Genomic DNA, 24,509 nt, shown 5'->3' with positions numbered 1-24,509 from the left:
TGTAAAATTACACACTCCATGCGCACGCGCGCCAGTTTGAGTCAAAAAAGAGATGGCAGGCCAAAGCTTGACATTTTTGTGATGGAAATATGCAATTTCTGAATGCTGCTGAACTTCATAAAAACACCTGCAAGGCCTGAAAGAGATCAAGCCTCAGCCAAGTAAGAAAGAGTAACGTAAAAGTAACTTAAAAGTATTACTTTCCATGAAAAGTATCTAAGTAATGTAATTAGTTACTTTTTTGGGAAGTAACTTAATGCATTCATTTTAAAAGTAACTTTCCCCAACACTGCTCACAAGGGACACAAGTTTAAATCTGAAACAGAGTCGTTTCATGCACCATCGTTCCAATTTATCTTCCGTGTACTTAGAGGACTTTGCTGAAAATCAATTTGGCATTTAGCAGATTCTGCCAACAAACTTCTATTTCTGAAAAGCTTTGTGCGGGGATTAAACCGATTTGAAGCTTTGAAGCAGATTTCTATTTTTTACCATTATAATGATTTTCTGTTACATTTCAGACATCCCAACCCAAACCCCAAGCAAAAATAGTTTAAAAATTGGGATAATTTTTTTTAGGAACCAATACATAAAATGACAACCTACCCCAAACCCCAAATCTACCTCCAAGCGACAATTATAAAAAGAGGAAAATCATGTCCATGAACACAAATAAATAAATCAAATTCTTCGTGACTATACCACGAAATGCCTTGGGGTAGGGTTGGAACACCACACAAATCAACATCAAATGAAAATGTTATCTAAATCTAACATTTTCATAGTCCTATTGTTAATGTACAGACTGAGATGATACCCAATCATTGGGATTATGCTTCCATTATACAGTAAGGTGTACATTTCACAAAATAAATGACATGAAACAGTTGGACTAATGTTGAAAGGGACTTCTAAAACCTGTGACATTAACCTCAATGCAATGCTGTGTCTTTAATGAGAAAAGTGTGTAAAATGTGCCCTTGATCTAATAGCTACAAGGTAATTAAACTAATAATTATAGTCCAGTACATGTGCTGAGAACATAAAACACAAGCGACAGCGATAGGTAATTACAAAAATCATTTTTATGCATAGTCTTCATCTCAAAGCAAGGTCAGAGGGTTTTGGTCAGCATCAAAGAAGACCAAACCACATTTAAGCAAAACAGTCTGTTGTGCAGAAAAGTTTCATTTCCGGCCATAGCCGCTTGAGGCCAGATCAACAGACCATGTCATCATGCTAAAGAGATCATATCTGTGTCATCATCCTGCAATCTTCTTTAACAGGATGGTGGACAACACATAATACAAAACATTTCCCAAAGTGTGTAATGGTATATAAAAATTCAACTAAACAAGGAATTATAAAACAGTTAATAGCCTATAACATATAAATCCTCATATAAGTTACTTTACAAAAACTATGTGGACACATTTTGATTGAAACCTAAGCTGAGTTGGAAATTGATTAAGTTAGCAACACGTAGGTTGTGGGTTCGACTCCCAGGCAACATTGATTACGAATGTAAATTATACCATAAATGCACTGCAAGTCCGTCAAGATTTTGTATTGCACTTTTTCAGTTGAAATAACTTGGATTTGCGACAAGATGCACACAAAAACTTACTGAAGACTTTATTTTACCTAACTTAAATGTTTTGCTGTGTGGGATGTAAAATCAGGTCAAACTAAAAAATAGCTGACACGAGTAGTTACAAAGTTGCAAAACAGCGACTAACATGGTTTGAAGGCTATCACGTTACTATTACAGGATAAATTGTATAATTATTTTGTTTTCATAACTAGCAAACAACAGAACAAAGCAAAATACTAGGTGTTTGGAGAGTACATACCGGTCCAAAACAAAGTAAAGGTCGTAAGCTCCATGGCAAGATGGATGTTCTGCTCTAAAGGATGAAATAAAACACAAGAAAAGCGTCGCGGTTATAGCCACGCTCCAGTGTTTGTTTGCGAAAAGCGTTTTCATTGTCATTACGGACAGAAATCACACGAGTGGGCCTTCAGCTGACTTTAGTGATATCTCCTTAAAAGATCTGAAATAAAACCAGTGCGAAGTTGAAAAAACGAAGATTGTGTTCCCCGGCTTTGCACAACATGGTCTTATAGCCTTGCAGAAAAGTCCAACTTCTTCCTGTGAAGCATATGCAACGTCACATATCAGATTACTTCACCTTTCCGTTTTTACATCACAACTACACCGGATGCAACTTTTGCGAATGAGTAAGAGGATAAAGAGAACAACTTGTTTTAAAAGTTCTCCTCTTCTTCTGGTATTCACAGACAATTGTAAATGTAAATACGCATGCGCTAACCGCCCAGCTGTGTATGATGTTTGGCCCGACTACACACACAGCAGCTGCATCTTAAGTTAACCCTCATATTATGTTCCGAGTCAGTTTGACCCGTTTGATTTTCAAGCTCTCGGATAAACCAGTTAACCTGTGATTTTTTTCTTGAAATTTTGTGACTTTTTCTCATTTATGGCCATGAACATGCATGCAAATTTTGGAGATGCTGATATGTTTTGAAGTATACCAAAATAATTTTGTAACGATTTTGAGGTTCGCGGGTCAATTTGACCCGCATTTTGTTTTGTTCCAAAGCAACTGTATAGACCTAAATTAAATATATATATATATATATATATATATATATATATATATATATATATATATATATATATATATATATATATTCTAGTGTGTCGCTTTATTGGTGTCGTACTATCCTGAAATGGGGGTAAAAATGTTTCTCCTCATGAGAAAAAGACTTTTACAGACACAGATGGCAAAAGTGAGCTATCATTTCTATTTACAATGTATTATGAACTATTAAGTTTTCTTCCAGACATTTTGTCACTTTTTCTCATTTAGGGCCATGCATGCAAAGTTAGGATACACCGATGTGTTTTTTAAAGTGTTTTTTTTTTTTAGCAAAAATAATTAATCTTTTTACGATTTTGATGTTCGCGGGTCAATTTGACCCATATTTGTTTAATCCAAGGCAATAGACACAAATTAAATACATTTATTGTGTATATGTTGATGTTTTACTACCCTGAAGAGGGAAGAGGGAGCTTTTCCTCACTATTTTCAGTACTGATAAAGACCTTCTCAGACACAGAAAAGTAAATGTGAAATTTCTATTTTCAATGTATATAAAATACTATGTAAAGCAGATGAATTCAGACCCACAGAAAATCCAGAGGTGATTACAGGTGATGCCAGGTGTGCCACACAAAACATGACACCAAAATAAGCATCATTTGTGTAAAATGCAAGAAGTCAGAAAACACATGTTTGATGTGTGCACATCATGTGAACAGTGATTTCTTGAATTTGTACAATGAGCCTCAAGAACAAAAGATGAGTCTGTTTAGGAAAACAAAAGCTTCATTTAATTTCACAGCAATCCAAAATTGTTAATTTAGGATGTTTTAAACATAGGTATTTTAATAAGGTATACATTTAAAATGTTAAATGTTGCAACAGTTTTTGTGCAACATTTGTTAAAACAAACATGTTAAAGATTGTAGTTAAATGCATTTTTTAAATCATACTTTTTAATTTTAAGTGTTTGTAATGTGTGATAAATACTGATACTTAAATGGTCCAGTTCATACCTAACTCCTTATTTTTCATAATGTGATTTAAGGAATAACATTGAATCCAATGCAGGTCAATTTGACCCGCTCCATCAAAATCGTCACAAAAAACACAATACAAGGGTTAATAGCAAACAGTACAGTATGTTTGACGAAAGAGAATTAATTTATTGTATAGGCTAGTAACTAGAAATATTCTTATAAAACATAATCTTTGTGCTTGTGTTGACAAAATGTATACAGCCAAGCCTTTGTAAACTCATACATGTGACAACATAGCCTTGAGTCATGTTTATGGGAAATTTGTGTGCATGCAATAAGCCCTTACGGCAATACATTTACAGAAGACAATAGGTATTGGGCAATACTAGAAGTCATGCTGTGATAAGAAAGAAGTATACTTCTTTGTATTATCCAACTGTATAAAATTAAGACAATATAAGAAACCAAGAAAAATAAAGAATCTGGGCTGGTTAAATGTAGTTTCTTAAACATGTCCATGTTAATTGTCTAAACAAAAATACAGTTCTCACTGTAAAGGGCCTTTGAATGTGGATGATGATTTCTTAACAGAAAGCACTTTCTGTCTATGACAGACTAGAAGCCAGATTCATTTGAAAACTGCCAAGTTATTTGCTTCCCAACACATGTGTGCCTTTGCTTTGAATTTACTTTAATGCAGAGAACCTTATGTGAAAAAGCATTAATTAATTCCTTGTGTTGATATAACTGCAAAACTGTTATCAATCATTTAGTAGCCACACTTACAGAAAAAATGGTACAAAGGGGTCACTTGGACGACACCCTTTAAAAGGTCCTAATATGTAGGCTACAATTTATGTAGGTCACCTTTCAGGTACAAAAGTACTTTTGAAAACGGTACCACCCAAGTGACAACTTTTGTACCTTTTTGTACCTTTATTCTGAGAGTGCAATGTCTTATTTTTTCTGTTACTTTACATGTTAAGTTTACATTCAACGGTCCAAATCTGAATTTTCATCATTTTCAAAGGTCCGGATAAACTGGTTATAACAAAAATTGTCAAGCATGGTAATAACTTTATGTAAATCATTTGTTTAGATATAAAATCAACACAAATAGTTTGTGGAAAAAGTATTTTCTATTAAAGTAAATTCATAACAAGTGTATTTGGCATTTAAGGTAAAAAAAAAATGTAAACATGAAACACAAGATGTATGCCAAAAGTAACCAGGTGCAAAATACATGCCAACCTAATTAGAGAAATGGCACAGTTTATTTTCCATCAGATGCATAAACCATGGTGTGGTTGGTATCGGCTGACCTTAGAGGTGCTATGACATGCAGCTCCAGGAAATGGGTAAGAACATATTTATTATATTGCTGTTCTTCAAACCTTTTCAGGTATTTTCATGATAATGAAGAATATGTATAATGATTATGTTTGACGAGTGTTGCTTTTTTAAATGCATGTTTTAAACGACTCAAACCAACAGTGAATTCAGATTGATAAGGACTGATCAAAAATACATGAAGTAGCTGTGCATAATAATGGCTACAGCGTCACAGGAAATTTTTAAATAACTCGTTTTATTTTCTAAACAGGAATACTCTTAAAGGATTAGTCCATTTTCTTAAAAAAAAAATCCAGATAATTTACTCACCACCATGTCATCCAAAAAATTGATGTCTTTCTTTGTTCAGTCGAGAAGAAATTGTGTTTTTTTTGTTTTTTGTTTTGTTTTTTTTAAACATTGCAGGATTTTTCTCATTTTAATGGACTTTAATAGAGCCCAACACTTAATACTTAACTAAACACTTAACAATTTTTTTCAACAGAGTTTCAAAGGACTATTAGCGATCCCAAACAAGGCATAAGGGTCTTATCTAGTGAAACGATTGTCATTTTTGACAAGAAAAATAAAAAATATGCACTTTTAAACCACAACTGCTCGTCTAGGTCCAGTCGTAATGCGCCAGCGTGACCCCACTCAATACGTCATGACGTCAAAAGGGTCACAGAGTACTAATGCGAAACTACGCCTCAGTGTTTACAAGTGTTGAGAAAGAGGACCGTTCCAATGTTGTTGTATGCGAAATGATACTAATTAATGTCTTTGTGTCAGTTTACTGTTTAAAATGGTCCGCAAATGTGCGTTTCATATATGTAACATGTGACCTCTCTACGTCACTATGCATTTACGTTAGGTCACGCTGGCGTGTCACAGGATCGGACCTAGATGAGAAGTTGTGGTTTAAGTGCATATTTTTTATTTTTCTTGTCAAAAATGACAATAATTTTGCTAGATAAGACCCTTATTATGCCACGTTTGGGATCGTTTATAGTTCTTTGAAACTCCGTTGAAAAAACCTGTTAAGTTAAGTATTAAATGTTGGGCTCTATTGAAGTGCATTAAAATGAGAAAAATCCTGCAATGTTTTCCTCAAAAAACATAATTTCTTCTCGACTGAACAAAGAAAGACATCAACATTTTGGATGACATGGTGGTGAGTAAATTCTCTGGATTTTTCTTTTAAGAAAATGGACTAATCCTTTAAATCTAAAAAGAAAAAAAATTAAACAAATGGTTTACAAGTTTAATATGCATTTTTAAAGTAGCAAATGCACACATTTAATCAATCACATAGAAATTAATTCACTTGCAATATAAAGTGGACGCGGGTCCGGATCAAGTTCCCGGACTTTGAAAACCCCTGGCATATTGGTTTCACACCTCACTCACCCAATATTTCAAACATATTTGGGAGATTATGTCTCAATTTTATTATTTTCATTAAAATATATGTTACATTAGTGAAGCCTTATAGCATTACGTCCCAATGAACAAAACAATACAAATAATGCACCTTTCATGGGCGGGCACAGGGCACCGAATTGCTTCACCATTGCTTGTCTTTTCGCTGCACAAAAACGTTTTGTTTAATTTAGTTTCATTCACATTGTTAATTGCCATAATTAGCAATATCAATGAAAGAATAATTGTTGTATTTCTTTTGATTAAAACTTTTGAAAATGAAAGTGATTTTAAGATGGAGTCACATCCAAAACAATGCATAATTTGTCAAGCTTTGAGTCGCTGTAACCACCATAAACTAGGCTATCATGATTTTTTTATCAACACCACGATGAAACAAAGTTGAATCATCATAATAAGCATAGATTATATTGATAATTGTTATATATCCAGATGATGGATCTGAAGTGCTGTGGTATTGTAAACACTTTTTGTGTTTTACATGCTTGATTATGGTGATGTATTGAAAATTTCCTTGGAATCTTCGAAGTTCTATTCCAGTAGTTTGTCATGGACATTTTAGTGGTAAGAATAATTGGAAATGACAGGGAAAACAATCCAACTAATTGTGAAATGCATTGAGGTGTTGAAACTCATTATCAGGGGAGTCCATAACAAAATACAAAGGTGTAACCATAATTTTCAGTAGCTAGCATTTGCATTCACTGTGAAGTAGTAAACAACCATCAAGAAAAAAATAGGTACTGTAAGTAAATTCTTGCATCAAACCCCTTCTTTATGTGAAAGGCGATTGGGGCATGTTTGTTATACTGTTTGATATATAATATAAACATGGAAGTTAATGCAGAAGCAAACTAAAAACCAAATGACAAATCAGTGTATGCATTTGACTCAATACTTTTTCGTCTTAAATCATTAAGCAACACATTGGGCAATGATAAGACCGCAAAAAGTGTATGCAATTCTTGGATGTCCTTATGGTTTTTAAAAAAAGTCTTGCGTCAGTGCCAAAATGTAAACTAGTAGATAATATACCAGTAAATCTAGCTAGTTATTGTGAAAATTGTGTTTGGGAATTCAAAGGAAATTATTAACTGTTACTGTCTGTACACATTTTTACAGAAGTCCACGATAGCGCTACAGTAACTGTGACAAGACAACAGTAAAACGGAACATACAAATCACAAGAGTTAAAAGTAACTAACAGTTATTTGTACTTACATTGTAAATTATAAATGTAAAAAACTAAAAGTTGCAAATATTAAAAGGTCTTCCAAAAGCAAACAAATTTCCTGCTCATGAATTGAAAAGAAACTTCTTTTTTTTTCACAGTCTTTTCATCTATGCAAGCCTGTTGGTTCCATGTTTTATGTCCATTGCATCAAAAGGTTGCTACCTTTGGGGGCAGTTTGAAAGTTCTAAATTCAGAGATCAATTTTAGCAGACACTATTTAATCTCATGTTTTTGTTTTCTGCCACTCTGGCTCAAGGTTTGGCTCACTTAAAAATCTCTACAATATTTTCTTTGTATCTAAATTTGTTTTACAAACCAGACCTCGATCCACGCCGATCATGCCATCAGTACCTCATATAATCTTTCACAGCCCAGGACTCAAACTCAGCTGAGTCTGGCCCACACGTCTCCTCTCATCTTTTCTGTGCATCCTGAAAAGAAGGATGAATTGTGGCTGAATGGAATTAATTGTTGCCATGGCTGGGCCTGTCATATTAATGAGAGGGTTCTGCAGAGTGCCTGCTCGTCCTTTCTCGTGCGTGGAGCAGGCGTCCATGGACGTGCCTGAGTAGGACTGAAAAGGGGAAAATCAAACCAGACAGGGCTGGGTTCAGGAGGACTGACCTGCTAAAAGACTCAATCAGAGCAGGTAAAAGATGGTGAAGGAGCTCTCCTTCAGGAAAATTTCTCTCATAAATTATAATTTAGGTAAATATTCTAAACATTTCTAACCTGTTTAAATGTTTAAAATGGATTTAGTCTTCACGGAGTTGACTTAATCCAATGGTTTTGTTTGTTTTTGTCTTATTTGGACAAACAGCCTTATCAAAAAGCCCTTATATACCAATATAAACAAACCAGGAATAGGTTACTATTATATTCAATCCCATTTAATATGCATTTGCTGTAAACAAATACAACATTATCGTAATGTGTTACCGTATTATAATTATTATTCCTACAGAGACAATTTTTACAAAATACATTTTTACATTAAATAAAAACATCTATACAGTATTCAAAGAAAAAAATTGTCTTACTCTGCCTTTACTGTAACCTCACTGTGAAAAAATCCATAGAAATTGCAGCTGGGTTGACGGTAACTTACCGTAGATTTAAACTTATGTTAATTATTGGCAACATTTTGTTCAAAGTTAAATGAACATTAAACATTTACAAGTCTTTGTCTTTACACAGTAAAACTAAAAAAAAAAAACAGCATCAAGCAAAACATTCTGGGAAACAAAATCTGAAGCAAAAAACTGAAAAAGGTTGATGATGATTTCTGGTTCCCAGAATGCTTTGCATGAGGCTGTTATTGTATAGTTTTATTCTGTAAACATAAGAACTTGTTATTATTTAAAATGTATATAACTTTGAACAAACACTTGCCAGTACATAACATACATTTAAATCAACGGTAAATTACCGGCAACCCAGCTGCAATAACATTGTAATTTCTACAGTTTTTTTACAGTGCTCCTAAGAGCTTTAGTTTGTCTTTTTCAGATTTTCCAGCTATTTTGGTGTTTGGAAGAAGCAATAAATATAATAACCAAATATTTTTCTTTGAAAATTAAGCAGTGTAATTGTCCACATTTGTGTACAACAGGTTCCAGTTACACAGAATGAATTATTATGGTGCAAAGAAGTCTTAAGGGTTAATGAAATACCTTTCTCATTTCCTAACAGTGAGGGCTGACATAAAAACCTGTCTGTGAAGTTACTGATACTGCAGGTCAAATCTGTACTTAACAAAAATATTATAGGATAATGTTAACAAAAATGTATAATGTATACTTTACAGTAAATACAGATTAGGAAATACAATAAATTAGTTAAATTGAGTCAAAGGCACATATGAACTTATATTTAAGTTCACACACAGTACTCAAATATATGTGTTTTAAAACTTAAAAGGTTTAAGATAATCGGTTTCCTCAAATGGTTTTAACAGACATACGTGCGGTGAAGCGATACACGTCTGGTCCGAACTTTACTTCCGGTTTCAGTTTTTTAAAGGTAGGGTATCTAATTTTAAAAAATGCTAACGTTAGCCGACCAGCAAGGAAATCACGATCCCACCCTCCATTCAAATCGCCATCCAATGTCACGCCTCTTTCAAAACACATGAACACGCACAGATCAGACGGTCACATCTCATGTCTCATTCACCAGTGAGAAAACTTTGCAGTACAAAGTGAATAACATTACCAAAATAACCAACATAAACAACTGGTTTACATCAGAATTAGTTAAAGCATACTTTCAGTTGTGTAGATGTAGTAACTCACTGTAAAAAAATTCTGTAGAAATTACAGTGTTACTTGCAGCTGGTTGCCGGTAACTTACCGTAGATTTAAATTTATGTTATTTACTGGCAACATTTTGTTCATTAACAAGTCTTTGTCTTTACAGAGAAAAACTAAAATAACTGCATCAAGCAAAGGATTCTGGGAAACAAAATCTGAAGCAAAAAACAGAAAAAGGTTGATGATTCATTTTTTGGTCCTACGCCTTTCACAGATGACATCAATTTCTACAAATACATTTAAACAACTTAACATAGTGATTGCTATCAGGATGTGAGGAGACTTTTAACCAGAATAACTAAAAATGTTTCTGGATAAAATCAGATACCCTGCCTTTTATGGTCTGACTTGTTGCTAAACTGAACTCTTGAACAAATACCTCATCGAAAATAGCAAATGTTTTGGTTTCCTAGGTAATCTATGCGTTGTTTATTTTGCTTGTTATATAAATAAACTATGTTTAAAGTACTTCGTTGTTATTTATTTTTAGCGGAGTTTACTGGAAGTTACGTGTTGAACACGAAAGCCGCTTGTTTATGTTGTTACTGCTGAAACCGTCTATATATATATGAACATGTTTTGCTTAAGCGTCATTTACACAATTTGACAACAAATGGAGCAATGCCGTTGATTTATAGCTACATAGTCTATATGAGAAACAAAATTTAGCTACACTGTTAAAAAAATTCAGTAGAAATTATTGTATTACTGGCAGCTGTTTGCAGTATCTTAAATGTATGTTATTTACTGGCAGATTACAGTATTTACAGAACAGTTTGTTCAAAGTTCAATGAAAATTAAACATTAACAAGTCTTTATCTTTACAGAATAAAACTATAAAATAACAGCCTCATGCAAAGCATTCTGGGAACCAAAATCTGAAGTAAATAAAGGTTGATGAGGATTTCTGGTTCCCAGAATGCTTTGCATGAGGCTGTTATTTAGTTTTAATCTGTAAAGATAAAGACCTGTCAATATTCAATATTTATTTAACTTTAAACAAACTTTTACCAGTAAATAATATACATTTAAATCTACAGTAAGTTACTGGCAAACAGCTGCATAACTACAGCAATTTTTACAGTGTTGGTACACAAACTGTCTGGGAATCACCCCCGTGTTTATTTCTATTCCTATAAAAAAATATTTGACTATCAACTATACAACCACCAGATCTGTCACCTATCTGCCCAACGAACAGCAGTTGTAAGTAGTCAGAGAACGGGCAAATTAAAATCTTCCTCTCAGCACAATTTGAATATGTCATTTCATCTCTCTCTCCATCTCTCTTTTTGTTTACTCTCTTGACAAGCAGCCTGTGCTGGCAGCTTTGTCCATCAAATGACACCTGCTTCTTTTGATTGTTTGCTCAACTTCCTGTCCAGAGCGTTGTAGATAAATGTCAGCATTCTACTCTAGCTGTCTTAACTTTTCTATCTTACCAAATGTCTTTTGGCCCTCGCGAATAAACAAATGGATTAAAACGACATGCCTGAGACTCATACACATTAAGGTATTTATTAATTCATTTCTTTGACGCAGTGGTTAATAACTGGATATGCTTTAAAATAAAATAGCATACTGTAGCACTTAATTTGCATTATTAAACGGCACTCTAAACTACTTTATTCTGATTGGCCCGTTGGAACATTGTTCCAAGATAACAACCACCTGAAACTATTTAAACACGATAACCCAGAGGCTGCAAATCATTGACAGGTACAATTTAAAGTGCACCTATTTTATTGCTAAAAACAACGTTATTTTGTGTATTTGGTATAATACAATATGTTTGCATGGTTTATGGTTAAAAAACACATTCTTTTCCACATACCGTACATTTTTGTAGCTCCAGATATCCTGCCTTCCTCACTAGCATTGATTTTGTACAAAACTCATCGATCTGAAAAGCTCTGTGTACCTGATTGGCCAGCTAATCTGTATGTTGTGATTGGCCTGAATACCTCTGACGTCAGCTGGAAATGTGACACTCCTTACTATGTTTAAAATATTTGCTCACAATGCATTGCTGACTTACAGGCTGCAAAGCGGGAGAACTTTTAATAATGTCGGTCTTGTCCACGTCACCAGGCCCAGAAAGTAAACTGTTGCCTACAATCTGTGTGTTTGTTGTAGTCCAAGAAAAGAGATTTACGTTGGAAACGATTACTTGCATCATCCTTTTATTTGGGGTATGTGGCTTTTGCATATCGTTAACATGTACTAATACACACTTTAAAGGACAAGTTCGGTATTTGACACTTAAAGCCCTGTTTTCAGATTGTTTATGATGAAATAGAACAGGTTTGACTGAAATTTGGACATGATGCTGGCCTGAGAATTTTCGGTTTCTGTTGTATCACCTCCCACCTCTACAATGACTGCATAGGTGCACTGGAACAATCCTTCCTAAAATGCATTAAACTTTTGTTTACAAAGATGTGAAACTCACCGAGTGGTCAGGGGTGTTCACTGATATGCTCACACAAAAATCGCTGCAAAAGATGCTTTTTGCAAAAGACACTCCAGCCCAGTTGGTGGCGATAATCCACCTTTGCCAATTGCAATAATACAAACAACTCCATTTCCGTTCCCGGCGCTGGAGTAATACCGTACCTCACAGCACATCTAAGTCAATGGAGTTGGACAAAAACTAAGATAAAACCTGTTGGAATTGCGTCTTTTGCAGCGATTTTTGTGTGAGCATATCAGTGAACACCCCTGACCACTCGGTGAGTTTCACGTCTTTGTAAACGAAAGTTTAATGCATTTTAGGAAGGATTGTTCCAGTGCACCTATACAGCCATTATAGAGGTGGGGGCAGATATAAACAAACACCCGAAAATTCTCGGGACAGCATCATATGTCCAATTTTCAGTCAAAACTGTTCTATTTCATCATAAACAATCTGAAAACAGGGCTTTAAGTGTAAAATACCGAACTTGTCCTTTAAGTTGTGAATCGGATCATAGTTGCTCTTTAATATTAAACACAAATTAAATATAAATATGTCTTTTAATAACATATATGACATTATATTTACAAGTAATTAAACAAAATAATGTTTTTATGACATTTGAATGTCTTTTCTTATCTTAAAACCGAAAGGTTTGCATTCAGATGAGCAAATCAAATATCTTAAATCAATATGTAGGCTAATTTTCCTTTACCTTACATATGAGGTAAATAACTGTGTAATAAGCGGGATAATGTACAGGAAGCCAATTCGATAAGTTTATTGCGAAATAAGCCCCTTCAACACTGTCTGGACTTATTTCTGTGATAACATCCTGCTGCCTACATTATCCCTAATGCACTATCAATAATGCCATGTTTCAATAATACAAATATAATCAATAATACAGATACAATCACACACACAAAAAAAATTATTTGTTGAATTTTTTCCTGTACCACTCACAACATGACTGTGAAAAATCTCGCTCACTATTTAATGGCTGCAAAACACAGAAAAATCCCTCAGGGGAAAACACACTCGCAAGAAACAAGTTCATGACTGACTAGCTGATGTAATAGAAAACAAACAGCCATTTAACTGTATTCACTATACATGCTCTAGTTACATTTGCCCGAGGTGCTTTTCTCATTCTGGAATGTACAGGTCTGCCACATCTTTGCAATCAGCTGTGTTATTTATTTGTAAGTCTTTTTGTAATATACTATTAGCTAAAGTATCATGCCAACTAATGCCAACTGGATGCAGTGTCCACTATGTTTAGCTAAAATTAATATAAATTAATTAATATAAATGACTACAAATGCCTCAATTACTTCAACACCTTAAATACTGAAATATTCTGAACACTGAATAAAACACTGAAAAAAAAACAATTATCTAGGTGGTCACACATGAGTTCACATGTTTGGGGAATATTTCCTTAATAAATATGACAAGCTTGCCACCGTGGATCTCCTGTGAACTCCTTGAGGTTTCTACTTCAATGTGACAAAGACTTCAGACAGCAAGAGCCTGCGCGAGTTCCTAACTCTGTCAGCTTGTCTTGACAGCTGCCATTTTCAATGGCCTGGCGTCTCCACCACCGCCTGCACAATCACGCTCTGCATTTGTTATTTTTTCCACCTCATCCTTCTCGGAAGTGCAGAGATTACAACAGAAAAACAGCAGTGTCACTTTCTATTAGAGGCAAGTCATGGGAGAGTTTCTGAAAGCCACATCCAACTTTATGAAATGGTTGAAAAGGTACATTTTGGGTCGGGTGTTTCACTCTCCCAGGAGGAGGAGGATTTATTTCTTTATTATGGCAAAAGATAAAGTATAATAAGTTAACAAACAAATAAATACTCAGTTAATAATGTCTTTAATTTAGCACATTAGGGTGGGATTTCTTTGATTCCTAACCTGCGTGAGCAACACATCAAATGCCATTACGACTTGATGTGATGCTTTCTCGTTCTCTCATTCATCGGAGAGTGCTGTCTGCCATGTCAGTGCACATCTCAGATGATTATATCAGTCATTTCAGCCAAGCATAACACAAATGTCCAAAACAAGTGAGAAGCAGAAGCAGCTGCAGCGTTCACTGTTTTAGCATCCTTCTATCTGGAGTCTGGACAGTCACCCTGTTTCCAGACAGATGGACATGCATACCTTTTTGTTTTTCCTTTTTAGATATGCCAATGAGATACTGGATATGTTTGTATGCGCAAACAACCTTTTATTGAGCGCCATGATTACACCAGAAACGCACCAAAACACAAACAATTATAGCTTTGCCAGGAGTACATGTAGAAGCGTAGCCGAGGAAGGAAAAACACTGCGATGCAATACAGCGTTCGTAACTGATAAGCATCAAACAATGTGTGCACTTTGTGTAAATGGCTTTTGTAAAGAGGCATCTGCCAAAAACATAAATGTTAAATCACATTGAAGCTAAAATGGCTTTTCATTTTTGACTGTTATTGCAAAAAAAAAAAGGATTATTTGTGATACCAGTTCATTTGTGTGAGAAAGTTGTTTTGAAGCATATTAGTAAATATTTGTAAAGTTATATCCATCCTAGAGGACGTCCAGGATGTAAAGGGTCAAACGAAACAAATAGGTAAAGGGAACAACAAATACAGTACTATTAAAATGACATTGCTTTTTACCAAAATATACTTTTGATAAGCAATTAATGACAAATATCCAAAATCGTACAAAATTAAAAGTGTAGGCCTGATCCCACAGTAGCAAAATCTTAACAAATATTTTTAAAATATACGAAACATGAACATTTGCAAACTACACTACAAAAAATCCTAAAAAAAAAATTATTTGTCAGTCTAAACAAAAAAAAACCCTTTCAATTCTTGCCTGCCTGCCAAATCCGCACAGTGGTGGTCCATGCTTACTGTCTCCCGTCGTCTTTTGGAAAACAAAATATTTTTACTTTCCACAAGGTATATTTTCCAGAGGTCAGTTTAGTCGCTACACACTAAAAACAGTTTGGTTAAAAATGACCCAATAAAACCCAATGGTGGGTTACTACTGTATAGCACCGACTTACAAAACTTACAAATACATTTATAATCCCTACAAAAGTTAAAAACGGTTTTACTGCACTTAAAAAAAACATGGTTTGCTACAGAAACCAGCAATATGGCAATCAATACGCCATGAAACAATACTACTACAAAGAAATTGATTCCTTTTTGTAAGGGATCATGCTGTTGGTGCTATTTGGTATTTAAATAAATTGAAATGTTTTTCTACCTTTAGGGGCTGAACACACCAAAACTTTTAAACGCGGCTGAAACACCTGGACAACAGCAAATGCCAACTGTTTTTCAGCCGAGCGCTTTGGTAGCTGTGATACTTGAGCTGTGAGCCGGTTGGTTGCTGTGGTAATGTCCCGCCTCTCCTCCGTTGTGATTGGATGGCCATGTGAGAACTGACATTGACGAGCGGAGCTTTTCACTCAAAGTTGAATCTCTTTCAACTCTTGACACTCAGCGCAGAGCGCAGAAAAAACGCTGAGCGCCATTTTTCAGCTTGGAAAAAAACATGCGCCTTCTGCGGGAGTAAAAGCGTTGGTGTGCACGTCCCCTTATACTGCAATTTGGCATTGGTAATCAATAGAACATGTTTTATGGACAAAAATAAACAACAGCGTTTTTGTACACATATTTGTGAAAAATTTGGATATTACTGTGTGTTACAGCTTAAAGACACTTTGTAGCAAAAAAACTATATTTTAATATTAATGCACCTCTTTTCTGTTAGCAGTGGGACGTGATGTGAGATATATTTTAACCCAACTGGCTGGGTTGTTATAGAAATAACCCAATACACGCTAGGAATAACCCAACAGAAGAACCCACAATGTTTAACCAATTTGTTGGGTAAAACAAATAACCCAACATTTTTTGTGTAACCAGACCGATAAACAAGCACAGACCGGAAGTTAACTTTGGGCCCAGACTTGTAACAGGGTCCGATGAAATTTAATGGTCTATAATTCGAAGAACATTTTTCACCACAAAGACCGAAACAGAAATTTATTGTTGGAAAGCTCTAAAAATGTAGTTTTCATATTTCAGAACCTTTTTGCAGTAATAATAATGCAGTGACAGTAATTTATTAATTTGTGACAAGAGTATTCAGCAAACCGTTGACCCCTAGTGGTCATTGTTGGTAAAACCACTAAAAGTGTGACACAAACCTCATTTTTTGTGATTTTACCTTGAAATTTGGATCAGAACTACTTGAGACTAATGGCCTCGTGTTTGTATCATTACTTTTGTAAAATATTTACATTTTTATAATTTTATTTATAAAATGAATATGTTAAGGAATTATTAAAATAAATGTAAATTGCTATAACAATTTATTAATTTAATATTTTCACCTGCTTTTTTATTTTTTTATGAAAACCCCCAAAGTGTTTTCTTTAAAACAATTAGGCTTCTAGACCAAAAAATGTCAGAGTTATATTAATTTGAAGGTGAATATAACATTTTCACCCCCCCCCCCCCCCTCAAAGAGTATTTGCGCTACTTAAGGGGATCTGTAGCTAACATTGTATACATTGATTTTACACAGCAACATTAGCTCAGTGTAATAGTTGATATGCATTAGCTGTGATTTGAACTATGGTATATGTAATGGTTATTTATTTGGCTTGTTATTTAAAAATAAGGACTCTGGTGTTATTGTTTTTATGCAGAAGTCTACGTTTGAGCCAAGAAAGCCAATCATTTATGTTGTTGCAGCCGAAACCATTTATGAAAGAAATTCTTCTTTGAGGAACTACTACTGAGCTATTAAGGACTGTTGTCCTGAATACCTGAAAACCTCCATGCTTAACTGCCTACTTAGAGCAAGTGTCTCCTTTCTATTGTCACTAATTGCCCATTAAATGACTTTGACGGTAATAGACTATTTGGATGTGTGTTCGAGAGCACCTAAACAAGATTAAATGTGAACACTTACGATACCAGTAAGCTCTGGCCAATCTGTGCAATATTTAGCTGGACATTGAGCTGTACAGCCACAGTCTGAACCCAAATTAACCTAATATGAAGTGCCACACTCTTTTCCCATGAATGGTGGAATGGACGTCATGCCTCAGTAGAACTGCAGTCGGTGCAAGGGATTTGGTAGGCCTGTGTCTCATTGTAAGTAGGATCTCTGATTGAGGCAGCCTTTTTCCCCGAGGCCAAATTCATGGGTAAATAAGAAGATGGGTGGACGGATCTGCCAATGATTCTGGCTGGTTTTCGCATGTCGTACTCTGGGCTCAGTGAGGTTTGTTACTTTTTGTTACACAGGCTCTCTCCAAAAACAATAACTCAAAGGGTGGGTCGAGTCAGAGAAGTCAAAGCTAAAGTATTTGTATGAGAAACAAAGCACTTTAATTACATATTTTTGGCTTTAGAAATGTTTTCTTTTGTGTTTTATTGGATTTATTGTTTGATCTATCTATCTGGCCTTCTTTTCAACAATTTCAAACACATTGTAGGTGTGACTAATTTTATGCAATGCATTCCTTTACAATGAATCAAAAGCATTTGCCATCTAAATCTATTAGCAACTGAGCCTTGGGAATCGATGTGGTATCCACATCCTGCTCACACATCCTCTGCTCATTGTTATTTTGCCAGTTTAAACTTTCGTGAACTTTTATCCTCGGCGCTAGCTACTACCTACTCCCCATGCTGGGAATCAGAACATTGCCTATGTTTGGTAAAACTCCCTCAAAAACACAGCTGAACTGGGGTCCGCCCCACTGAGTCCCACTGTTCTGCGGGTTGGCCGGCTGTCTTTGATTCAGTCTGCCACGGTCGGCTCAGGCCACCGAGGTTTCAGAGGTAACGGCTGTGCTGACAGCTTCTCCTCAAGGCATTTGCCATCAACTTACCATATCACCCCTCTCTACTGCAACATCAAACACGCTCTACAAAAAAATAAACTGAAACAACAGCATCAAATGTCAGTACCCTCGAGTGTGCTTCTGTTGTCATTGCAGAGTTCAATTTATGGAGAACAACAGCTGCATTGAGCCCTTGGGTAGCTCTCAGAAATATAGGAAAGTCAAATTCAGATCACAATATGCTAACAAAAAGGGGAAACATTCATTTATTAATTTGATTACACAAATATTTACATTTTTAGTCGATGAGTAAATGTAAGTTTTCTCTTGCTATCTAAGTTTTATCTGGTGTATCTCACACATTTTTCTCACATTATAAGTTTTGACCCTCTTTCTCCACTTACAACATCGCCTATCAGAGCCAAACACATTTAAATAAAACATCAAGTCAGTGACCATTGTGTCATCTGTAACACTGTTTGCTGGAGACTGTCCTCCAAAAAGTATACACTGAATTTGAGATTTTTCAATTTTCAGATTTTTGCTACATTTTCAATTGCTTATAATAATTTTCATAAAATGCATTCATCAAAAACATTACTGGTTTCTGGTGAATAGTCTTACACCTAAAAACATTTAGGAATTAGTTCATCGTACAAGGCATATCATGCAAAATTGTTGACCTTTGTGTCATAATCTGTTATTGCTGTCAAGTGAATCTTAACATTTTAAGTAATAAACATTTTTATATTTTCTACAGTCTACTGTGAACCTCTAATTTTCTACTTTTTTATTTGTACTGTAAAAAAATATATATATATATATATATATATATATATATATATATATATATATATATATATATATATATATATATATATATATATACACAACAGTTCTTTCTGGTTCTCGAATCTGATTGGCTAAGAGGCGTGCAATATTCTACTGATAACGGCACTGTAACCGCTTCACCTTTCGTATCATTCCGCCACCTAGTGAATGGAGGTCCTCTAAACAGGCTCATCTCTGAATGGAAAAACTGCACCCACACACAACCGCCCTGTTTTGAATCACTCTCCGTGTGTCTCATTAGTTTACTAGCTCAAAACTCAGTCTGTGAATCCCCAATCGGAAGTTATTATTCCGTCAAAGATCAGCGCTCTTGGAGGTTATGTTAAAGTTAATGGGAGTAATGTCTTGTCACATCGTGTGGACGATTAACACTTGGAAAGAGGAATATAAACACTCATTTTTTTCTGGAGCTATATCTCTTATCAGAACGCGAAAACACCGTGGAACTGCAGGTAAGCACCGCAGCTTTTAAATGTTGACATTGATCATTTATTTAATCGCCACGTGACTATTAAAACATGTTATGAGATATCGCCACTGGTATATTTATAAGCAGCATGCAAAAACATCTCTCTGACACTTATAAAAAACCGTTTTATAAAGTACTGACAAGAACGAAGTCTAATAATAACCGAGTGCTTGTATCGCGTTAAGATGAAATGGTAAACCAATAGTAACATTATAGAAGTATAGTTTTATTAACTTTTACCTTGCGCCAAAACAATAACAACACAAAAGACACTAAATATGAATAAGAAAACAAGTAATAGTTTCATCATGACACCAAATACTGCTGATTTGATCTAATTTTTGACCATCAGGCCAGCATGAAAGCCAGGGAATCCCTGTCAGAGATGTAGCCCAGAGAGGGCGGTGGTCAGCGGGGCGAGTGAACACTGATGTCCGCTCATGCTTTGGTTCTCATACGTACTGAATCTCACTAAGCAAACGTTCAAACAGGCGCTATCTTTACTAATCGACTGCAGATTTAAATATAATACATATATATTCTCGACTGAACTAATCTTAAAACTACACTTTGTGACCAAGAAACGTTAATATAAAGAAACGCCTATCCGTCCATTGAGTTATTGTGAGATTCAAAGCAGCCGAAAGTGTTACCTCTCATTCTGGCCGCCCTCAAATCCGTGGCGGAAGAAGTAGTTCTCAAACAAAGAGGCTTTTAAAATAACTCCGTTGTTGTTTTCTAGTTTTCGTTTTTCAAACGTGTGCCGTCGAACTGTTGTATAAAAGCAATATCGCTCTCAGAGTCGTGTGATATAGCTCTATATCATCACGGCTGTGATTGCCTCCGGCACTCAGCCTATGGCCTCGTGCCTCTGGCCTAATCACAGCCGTGATGATATAGAGCTATATCACACTTCTACTCGAGCGATATTGCTTAAATGTATTATTATTTCTTTACTTAATTATTACTATTATTTTTGTCGCAATTCCCAATTACTGGTCCCACTCTGTCTTTATAATGTTTGACCAGCCTGATCTCACGTGAAATCGTACATATTTTTCGAGTTGGCTAAATTGTATCAATTCATACAGAGTTAATTGTGCAAAATCGAACGGATATCATGAAAAAAAAACAACAACAATCCCAACCCCTAAACCTAACTCCAACGTCACAGGGGTCAAGGCAAATCGTACCAAAATTTACAAATGTATGAATTAAAACGAATTAGCCAACTCGTAAAATATGTACGAATTCTCGTAAGACAGCGTTGCAGCGACCAATGCCATTTTCACCTGACCAGTCTGATTAGGCTGATGAGTCTACTCAAAAAATATCCAATGCTTAATTCAAAACAGGTAATACTAGTGACTAATTGATTATGAGAATATGTAGTTTTGTACTTTACACATCCCTAGACACTTTAATATCATGTCCCTGGAAAAGGTGGCACATAAGAGACCTAAATATATAAGAGTACCTGAAGGACTGTTGGGGCCAGTTCTAGTTCTTCACTGCCAGACGTGGGGCACTGAGCATATGCCCTTGGGCTGGCCAAAACCTGGACATTAAAACTTGCCATGGTATCTCATCTCAGCCATGAACCCTGAGCTAGTCTGGCAGCTTGAGGATGTGAGGCCTGGGTGACTGTGCGGCAGTCAGAGCCAGTACTGGACTCACCTGCACTACGAACAAGTACAAATTTCCAGATTTTTGGAGTGGAAAGAGGAAGCCTTGAACAGGAGTCATGATTCTGATAATGTCACCCTAAGTCACATTTAGAGACAAAACAAATTGTTTTTAAACAATCCCAGACATTTCTGCACTAAGAGCTTTTCAAAGGCTAAGCTTAAAAATGTTTACATTTTGGATAAAAAGAGATCAGAGAGACTCCGATGATGTCACGCTCTAGAGGGCAAAGCAATATTTGTCCCCTTTGAAGACGCATTAAATGTCTCCTCCACTTCGCAGCAATGTTGAATGAACACAGAGACTCTATCCATTGAAGATGTGTAGGGATTGGAGTGGGGGAGTGAAACATGAGTCCCCAGTATCAGTTTTTCCTCTTGCCCAAATTTTCTCTCCAGCATTTACTAACTCGCTCTTGATTGTGCTGTGGGAGTTGCAGAAGGACATCAGTGCACTTGTCTGAGGCAATGAAGCTTTCCCCCCCTCTTCTTCTCGCTCTCTCTGCACAGCCCTCGCTGTGTTTTTGGCAGTCATAACTGACCATCATGAGCTGTGGTGCCAATTTTAGTGAAAACTGGCACATATGGCAGCTGAAGTGCCATATGCCATAACAGAATATTTTTGGCGGTTTCCTCCATTCGTACAATCACTGGATGCAATATAAAAGTGGTTCATTATTAATTATTCTTTTTACCATTTTGTACCCCTTTAAAAGACCATTTAATGCAAGTGCAGCTTAGAGAGTACATAAAGGAAATCGTCATTTTACCAGTGAGCCTTTACTTCTTGTTTGTAAGTATACTGCAAAAGCATTGAGGGTTGTCTGTAAAGACTCCAGCCATGTATTGTACAGTAATATAAAAATAGATATACTTACTAATGTAAAATATACAAGAAACATTGTACATATAGGATAAATGATGCCTCAGTCCCCTTCAAAGTAGGGTTTCTTTCTATGTACAGTGTTTTGGTTTTATATATGGTCTTATATATATACATATATACACTGTAAAAATACTTTGCTGCCTTAAATTTTTTTGTTAAATCAACTCAGATTTACAAGTCATGTCAACAGAGATGAGTTGACACTTATATAACTTATATAATATAGTTGAGAAAAGACAACTTAATTTTATAAGTTATAACAACTTACTTGTAGTTATAACAACTCATCTCTAGTCAAGATAAATAATAGTAAGTTGAAATGACTTGTAAATCCGAGTTGATTCAACAAAAAAAATATAAGGCAGCAAAGTATATATTTATTTATTTATATCTTCTAGAGATGCACAGATATAGTGGCCAATAATTCATAGCAATAGATAAAAGCAAATTTTCACAATACAGCTGATACACTGTAAAAAAATCTTTGCTGCCTTAAATTTTTTGTTGAATCAATTCAGATTTACAAGTCATGTCAACTTATTATTGTTTATTTTGACAACATATGAGTTGCTACAACATATAAAATGAAGTTTACTTTTTACATCTATATTTTATAAGTTAAACAACTCATCTCTAGTCAAAATAAATAATAGTATGTTAATATTACAAGATATAAAGCAGCAAATATTTTTTACAGTGTAGTCATAGTCAAAATATATTTTCAATCAAAAGAGAACAAGAAAATGCACTGAAAAAATGATTCATTCAATTTACTCAATTTTTTTAAGGTAAGTGTTCGCAATCGATTTATTTAAGCTACATTTAAACAAAACAAAAAACTTTTTGTTTAAATGTAGCTTAAATAAATTGATTGCAACCACTTACATGAATTTGAGCTCTGCAAAATGTAAAAAAAAAAAAAAAACATCACTACTTTAATGTCAACCTGTTTAATGTTCAGTATTAATGGTCATTATATGAATATTAACATTCAGAAAAATTTATCTTCAGAATTTATTTATGAAGTTAATGCACCAAACGTTGGTATATCGGCACATACTAGTCTGCATAATGGGCAGAAAAAAATTAATTTTGGTGCATCTTTAGTATCATCCTCACAGTATGTGTGTGTGTACATTCCAGAGAAATAGAGTACAAAGTCCATTTTCATCTGCTCTAAACACTCACTTAGGACTGCTCTTTCTTACAAGGCTTAGACTCCTTTCTTTTCCTCTTCTGCCCTCCATTGGAAAGACCATGTTAAGTCGTCAGTATGATCACTGCAATGCTTATATCAGCAGTAAAACAAGTATCTTTACGAAATAACTTACAGTAACTGGATAAAGTTTGAAGTATTATTTCCTCAATCCTGAAGAAACAGTTGGTAATGAACTTTGGGGTTTTATATTATATAAATCTGTGTCCTCCTTCCAATATGACAATGCCACAGATGTAAACATTAATCAAAACATTGATTAATATGAGTCTTGCTCCTACACCCACCCAGGGCTGATCCCCATTGCTACAGTATAATGGCAGCATGCAATACATTGTCATCCTTATTCCTATATAAGAAAATCAGTGCAACACACTAGTAATTTTAATTGTGCCCTGACTAACGGGACATCTGTTTGATGTTTCTTCTTTTCTTTGCTCGGAATAAATCGTATCATTCTAAGTCAGCACACAGCATGTCTAATTGTCCATTATAGAGTTGGTTTAAATCGCTTAAGATGGTAGACACAATCCTTCATTTTTCTTCTTAAAGACAGGATTTTTTTCTTAACATCCAAATTTAAATAAATGTCCTTAAATACAAAATATAGAATTTTACTATATTAACTGGGGCTTCTGGGAGTTTTTGCATAAAAAAACATCTTAGTTATGTTGCACTGGCAACTTACATTGAAGTATAACAATTAGTCGGTGTATCCCATAGAAAAAAATCCTTACACATGGAGAAAGCAGATTTTCCCTTAATGTAGTTCTGGCTATGTGACTTAAGACAATAAAGGATTAGGGGAGATTGATTCTGTCCACAGCGGAGCCTCTGCCAGCCACCATGAACCTGCAATTCATGAGCTAAGCAGATGGCTACTGATTGAGCAAGCTTTCAGAACACTGTATAGGAAAATCGTCTTCATCATGCTTGACTGGGCAAGTGTTCTGGGCAAAAAGAGATTTATGGTTAAGAGTGTGTAAATCTTTATATGTCAAAGGCCTTAAATAAAAACAATTATGCATTAACTCTAGGACAGGGTGGGAAAAGTCATATAATTTGAAATGTAAATTATATGTAGTATTTTATATGTTTGAAAGAACCTTTGTTAAACTATTTACAACAGAGACTGTGATT

General features: G+C 35.1%; 1 protein-coding gene across 1 annotated transcript in view; it reads right to left on the bottom strand.

Annotated features, from left to right (window-relative positions):
• antxr2a (ANTXR cell adhesion molecule 2a) overlaps positions 1 to 2,310 on the bottom strand; it is a 58,439-nt gene extending 56,129 nt beyond the window's left edge. The window contains exon 1 of the mRNA XM_055199903.2: positions 1,854 to 2,310. Coding sequence (XP_055055878.2) covers positions 1,854 to 1,993 — 140 coding nt within the window. The 5' untranslated portion in view covers positions 1,994 to 2,310. The remainder of the gene's footprint in view (positions 1 to 1,853) is intronic.
• Positions 2,311 to 24,509: the final 22,199 nt, after the last annotated feature.

The sequence above is a fragment of the Misgurnus anguillicaudatus genome, chromosome 22, assembly GCF_027580225.2.
Source record: "Misgurnus anguillicaudatus chromosome 22, ASM2758022v2, whole genome shotgun sequence".
NCBI lineage: Eukaryota > Metazoa > Chordata > Actinopteri > Cypriniformes > Cobitidae > Misgurnus > Misgurnus anguillicaudatus.
This window is presented reverse-complemented; position numbering and strand designations above follow the sequence as displayed.